The sequence below is a fragment of the Cygnus atratus genome, chromosome 16 (genome assembly GCF_013377495.2).
Source record: "Cygnus atratus isolate AKBS03 ecotype Queensland, Australia chromosome 16, CAtr_DNAZoo_HiC_assembly, whole genome shotgun sequence".
NCBI classification, from domain to species: domain Eukaryota; kingdom Metazoa; phylum Chordata; class Aves; order Anseriformes; family Anatidae; genus Cygnus; species Cygnus atratus.
Genome location: NC_066377.1, coordinates 13,951,676 through 13,958,155, shown reverse-complemented (window position 1 = coordinate 13,958,155; position 6,480 = coordinate 13,951,676). Strand labels below are relative to the sequence as shown.

The 6,480-nt window shown below is 54.3% G+C and overlaps 1 protein-coding gene across 1 annotated transcript; it reads left to right on the top strand.

The window, feature by feature from the left end:
* The first annotated feature begins 1,957 nt into the window (after window positions 1-1,957).
* Window positions 1,958-5,746, top strand: MAFB (MAF bZIP transcription factor B). Its single transcript, XM_035548421.2, has one exon. It carries the CDS (start codon window positions 2,746-2,748, stop codon window positions 3,679-3,681), a length of 936 nt encoding a protein of 311 aa, XP_035404314.1. The 5' UTR covers window positions 1,958-2,745; the 3' UTR covers window positions 3,682-5,746.
* Window positions 5,747-6,480: the final 734 nt, after the last annotated feature.

Genomic DNA, 6,480 nt, shown 5'->3' with positions numbered 1-6,480 from the left:
CCCAGCCTGCGGGGAGGCAGCGGTTGCGGGACGGGGACCACGCAGCTCCTGTCCCGCTCCTCTCTGTCCCCACGCCCGGCACCGGCCTCTCCCCGGCGGGGCACCGCACAGCTCTCCGCCTCTCCGTGCCGCTCGTTACCGGCCCAAACCCGGCGATTTCCCCGATTTGGCACCGCTGGGAACCCGAGGGCGCGGTGACCGTGCGGAGCCCGCGGCTCCCACGCGTTACAGGCGGGGAGTGCACGGAGGAGGGAGGAGAGGGGTCCCACGCCCGGTCCGCGCACACGCAGGGAGCAGGAGAGGGCAAAGGGCGGGCTGCTGCTCCCCGGGGGGCAGCCCCTTCTCGGTCGGGATCGGGGGGGCTCGATCAGCCTCAGAAAATTCTATCACGCGTGGGCATTGCCGGCGGGTGCGGAGCGCACGGACGTGCACCGATCCCAGGCGGTGCCGTACCGGGAGTTAAATGCCCTCCAAAGCTCGGGGGGGGAAATGCAGACCAGGCGGCCTTTCCTCGCATTGCCGCACAAAACTGAGTCCCGGAGCGCCTGCAATAATAATACGAGGGGGCATTTTATCCAGTTCCCCCCCCCCCTCCCCCCCCCCCCCCCCCCCGGTTTCCACGTCCCCCCTCCAGCCCGCTGCCGGTGTCCCACCCGCAACTTTTCGGGGAAGGGAGCACTTTGCGTGGCTTTGCCTCCGCGGTTCCCTACGGGGCTGTGGGGCAGCGGGACAAATGGGGCCGGGCTGCGGGCATCGCCCCTGTACGGCCTCGGGTCCGGCAGGGAGGGACCGCCGGGGAGCTCCGCTTGGGGACTTTCGCAGCGTTTTCTCTGTCCCAGCACCAGAGAGGCAGTTCCTTGCTAATTACTTTCTAAACAGAAAAAGGATCTTAAACTTTTTGTTTGTTTGTTTTTGGGGGGAGATAAATTAGAGTGGGGGGATTTGGGATGCTGAGGAGCCGCAGGTCCGGAGCGGCCGGGCAGGGTGGGCGCAGCCCCGCTCCGCTCCTTGCCCGCCCGGCCCCTTTTTTTTCCCGGGTGTTTTTTTCCCCGTGAAATGTGGCTGTTATTCTCCAAAAGGACACTTGGGGTCGCACTTTCTGTCTGTTTGAGCGTAAAAACAGTGTAAAAAGAAGCCTTAATCTCCCTTAATCGTTACAAAATGTTCTAAAAAAAAAAAATCCTGTTACCGGACCAAAAAAAAAAAAAAAAAGAAACCAAAAAACCTTACAAGTCGAGTACTCCTTTGCAAGTAGTCACTTACTCGGGCAAGAGCGGAGGAAAGCAAACACGGTCCCCTCAGAACTGAAATGTAATTCTATTTTCTCCCTTCTCTCCCCAGTATTTGCAATTGTCTGTGTCAATGCCTTTGCTTTACTTTAGGGCGAGATTTGCTTCCCGTAACCGGGAGGGTTTCCCCGGCTGTCGGAGCAGAGCTGTCAGCCCCGCCGAGCCCCGCTCCCCGCGCATCTCCCCGGGCACCTCCCGCGGCCCCTGCGCTCGCTGCCGGCCGGACCCGGGGCGCGTTCGGGGCATTTTGGGGCATTTCCCCGCGATGCCCTCGCACCGGGGACGCTTCCGTAAAGTTGGAAGCGGCGCCGCGGGTGCGGGGGCTGGGGGCAAGCTGACCGCTCGCAATCCGCTCCGGGCCGGCAGCGGGCACGAAGGGACTTTGTTATATTTAGAACAAAGGGACGGGCAGGATGGCCCCGAGCCCTCCTCCTTTGCGGATTGCCGAGGCCGAAAACGAACGGAGGGGGGCGAGGGGGGGACGGGAATAAATAAGAATAAATAAATAAAAGAGGCGGTGGCGCGGGAGGGGGGAGCACCGGGAGGACCGGGGCTGGGAGCGGCGGCCGCTCAGCTGGCGCTGCGGAGCTGTCACGGCGCCGCCCGCCCCCGCCGCCCCCGCCGCTGCCGCCCAGCCCGGCCCGGCCCGGCCCGGCTCGGCCCGGCCCCGCCGCCGCTCTGCCATTGGCGAGGCCGCCGCCGGCCCCGGCCCCCGCCGCGCTGTCGGCGGGCACGGCCGTATAAGAAGCCAAGGGGGGCTGCGCTGCGAAGCACAGCTGCACAACGAGCGCTGGAGGCGGCAGCTACCAGCGGAGCCCTGTTTTTTTTTTTTTTTTTTCCCCTTTCCTCGTCCCCCCTTTTCTATTTTTTTTTTCCCCTTTCCCTTTCTCCTCCTTCCTTCCCCTCCCTCTTCCCTCCTCCCCTTCCCCTGCTCCGCCGAAAACTCCCGTGCAAAGCCCGAAGCGCGCTCGGGCTGGAAAGTTGCGGCAGGCTGCGGAGCTCCGCGGCCGCGGGGAGAGGAGAGGAGAGGCTCCGGACTTACAAACCGCGGACGGGGGCACGGGTTAGACGCCGCGCACCGGCCTTCTTCCAGCGCCGACCCGGAGGCAGCATCTTTGTTTTGCTTTGCTTTTGCCCTCCTGCTGCTGCCGTTGCTCCTTTCGGCGTGCAGCCCGGCGGCTGAGTGCTAGGAGCTGCCGCAGCCCGCCGTGCGCTGCGAGCCCGCACCGAAAGGCAGGAGGCGGCCGGGCGTCCTCGGGCTTTGTTGCTTCCGAAACGAGAAGCCCCAAGAAGCCGGGAGAAGGAGGCGGCCGAGGGGGGAGCGGCGGAAAGGAAAGCGAGGAAGCCGAGGCCAAGTTTCTTTGGAGTAAGGGAGAGCGGCCAGCCCTCTGCCAGGCTGCACGCTGGAGTGAGGTCTCCAGCCCCCTCCGCCCGGAGAGGTGCCACCAAGACAGCGATGGCCGGAGAGCTCAGCATCGGAGCCGAGCTGCCCACCAGCCCCCTGGCCATGGAGTACGTCAACGACTTCGACCTGATGAAGTTCGACGTGAAGAAGGAGCCCCTGGGCAGGAACGACCGCTCGGGCAGGCACTGCACCCGCCTGCAGCCTGCCGGCTCTGTCTCGTCCACCCCCATCAGCACCCCCTGCAGCTCTGTGCCCTCCTCGCCCAGCTTCAGCCCTACAGAGCAGAAGACCCACTTGGAGGACCTGTACTGGATGGCTAACAGCTACCAGCAGATGAACCCCGAGGCGCTGAACCTCACCCCGGAGGATGCCGTCGAAGCCCTCATTGGGTCCCACCAGGTGTCCCAGCAGCTGCAAGGCTTCGAGAGCTTCCGGGCCCACCACCACCATCATCATCACCATCACCAACACCACCACCAGTACCCCACGGTCACTCACGAAGACCTGGCCGGCAGCGGGCACCCTCACCACCACCATCACCACCACCACCAGGCCTCTCCCACCCCTTCCACCTCCTCCAACTCTTCCCAGCAGCTCCAGAACTCGCACCAGCAGCATCCCCCCTCCAGCAGCGTGGAGGACCGGTTCTCAGATGACCAGCTGGTCTCCATGTCCGTGAGGGAGCTCAACAGGCACCTCCGAGGCTTCACCAAAGACGAGGTGATCCGCCTCAAGCAGAAGAGGAGGACCTTGAAGAACAGGGGCTATGCCCAGTCCTGCAGGTACAAACGTGTCCAGCAGAAACACCACCTGGAGAACGAAAAGACCCAGCTCATTCAGCAGGTGGAACAGCTCAAGCAAGAAGTGACCCGGCTTGCCAGAGAGAGAGACGCCTACAAGCTCAAGTGTGAGAAACTTGCCAGCAATGGCTTCAGAGAGGCTGGCTCCACCAGTGACAACCCATCTTCCCCCGAGTTCTTCATGTGAGTGCTTAAAAAAAATAATTAAAAAAAAAAAAGGCAAAACAAAAAAAAACCCACCCCACACCTGAATCCTGACCCCCATCACCTTCCCCCCCCGCTCCCATCCTCCTCTGACATCTTCATCCATCTGTCTGCTTGACTAGAGAGAAAGAAGGAGAGAAAAATAGAGACTTGATTTTTTTGCAGCATCCAGACTTCTAGATTAGCTGTGGGAAAAGTAGGCTGGGGGTGGGGACGGGAGAGGTAAAGTGCAACTTTTTGACTTTCGTTTGTGAGTTAGAGAGAGGGACCGAGGCAGAGGCAAAGGAGGAAAGGACAAGTGAAGCGTTTTACAGATCGCTTGCTTGCAGAACGAGATGGACTTTAAGAGAATAATGATAAAAAAGGACAATGAACAAGCCATCTATAACATACTGTCTGCTTGGAAAGAGAGAGGACATATACAGCACCATCTCATGCACAATTTACCTGCTTGGAAAAAGAATAAATAAAAAGGACAATATATGCAAACTCTTCATATATTGCCTGCTTTGAGAAATAAGTTACAGGACTCAGATGGGACATTCAATCTAAGAAAGGAAAGAAAGAAAAACTCATCAGTTTTATTGCCTGCTTGATTATATAGAAAAATACGAAAATCTGCATTAAAAATATTAATCCTGCATGCTGGACATGTATGGTAATAATTTCTATTTTGTACCATTTTCTTGTTTAACTTTAGCATGTTGATCATCGATCATAGATTTCTGTTGTTGTTTTGTTTCATCGATAAGAAAAGCATCACAAGTTATCAAAACTTTTCACTGCTTGTGCAGTTTTGTTCGTTGGTTTTGCTCTCTTATTTTTCTTTTATGGTTGTTAGCTTGTAAATATCTGCTACTTCAAACCGCACAGGAAAAACAAAAAACAAAAACAACATTTCAGCAGGCTGGTTATACGGTTTGTTTGGTATTAAAGAGATACTTAAAAAGAAGTTATGGGCATTTTGCATTCAAAAAAGAGGAAAAAAAAAAAAACCCTTTGTATATCTGGTGCACTTTTTAAGTTGTATTTTTTTAGTTTTCATTTTGGTTTTTGTTTGTTGGGGCAGAAGAAAAAACGCCTGAATGGCATTGACAAACCTAAACTTAACAGGGAAAAACTTTCTTCGGTCACTAGAGACTACTGCACGCCTTAAAGTGGCAGCGAAGCTCTTTCCTTCAGGACGATTCCCAGCCTGTAGTGGTTAGACCTGGCCATGCAGCCTCCCTTCCGATCGTAAACTCAGGAAACGAGGGATGGACGAGACACAAGTTCCTCTTCAGAAAAAGCTGCCCCTGCATTTTCAGTAAATAGGGAAAAAGCCACCCTCCTGGTTACAAGGCAAGTCGCACGGCAGCGGGTGGTCCGTGTCCCCATGGAGTTAGGTTTCTCAACGGTAGCAGTAGATGAGTGGGCTGGAAAAGCGTATAAAACTAAAACTTTATTTGAGAAGACATACTGCAACTTTTAAGTGTATTCTTTTGCAATGATTTGTAATCTGCTTCTCTGCTTCCCTATGCAGCGAGTGAAAGTTTTAGCCAAAATTTATTTGCAGTTGTGTAGTAGTAGTAGTTGGGAGTCTTATGGGTGTTTTTATTACATTTTTTTTTTCCTCCTGCAGGTCAGTAAAAGGATTTACGTTGCACTGACAAAAATACCAAAATGAAAACTTATTTTTTAGTTTCCTTTTAGGATAGCTGGCACTGCTGGCCGGATGCATTTTAAGTTTGTATTAGTTTATAAATTAACAGTAATAACAAGATTGTAATGAACAGCATGGTGCTTGCAGTTTTAAATATTGTGGATATTAGTCATGCATCAGAAAACGATCTTTGGTTTTTACTGATTCAACTGTGTTGAAATCAAAACATTGCAGCAGCGGAAAAAAAATTGTTTTTATTTCATGTAAAGTTCTGAAGGGATCAATTTCAAATCCTGCTTATGATATGAAAAATATTAAAAAACCTGGTCTATTGTAGTTTTATTCAGACTGGTTTCTGTTTTTGGTTATTAAAATTGTTTCCTATTTTGCTTATTAAAATCATTGAAATGGCATTTCTTGGAGAGACCTGCTTCTCTGACGTCTCGTGTTCCGGAAAAAAAAAAAGGAAGAAAGACTTTTGGACCTTAACCTATCCTCCGACTGCTGTCCAGCCAAGGCAGCCGCCCGGCGCTGGGCTTTAAATGGGGCTTTGCGCAGCTGCTGCGGTGGCTCGGGACCGCTGCTGCCTCCTGCCCGCAGGGTCCCGGCTCCTTCCCCTGCAGCCCCCCAGTACTCCCCCTGCATTCTCCCCGCCTTGCCTCAGCATCCCACCCGCGGAGCCCCGCGCCGGGCCCGGCCGCATCCCTGCACGCTGCGGCCGCTCCGGCCTGAGCGGCTCCAGGAAGGGAGAGAAGGGAAAGTGCAAGCACTTGGGTGATTTCTTTTTTCCTTTTTACATTTAAAAAAAAAAAAAAAGGAGAGGACTTGGCCAAGTCTGTCCCCTTTCCCCCTGCTCCTCTGGGATCTGGGCTTGCAATTCACTTTCCTCTTTCTTCCTCTCCATCTGCAAGTTTTATTTATTCTGGCTTTTTTTTTTTTTTAATTTTATTTCTTATTTTCTTTTTAAGCACGAGCAACGTGCAGTCTAGAAGACTCTTTAGATGCATGTGGAGATGGGGACAGCTCTCCCCTCGGCACCCCCGGGGCTCTGCAGCACCCCGCAGCCCCAGCAGTTCCAAAGGCCGAAAGCTGCCCAGCTCCTCTAACCGCAGCCGGGGAGGGGTCAGAAATCGGCCCTGC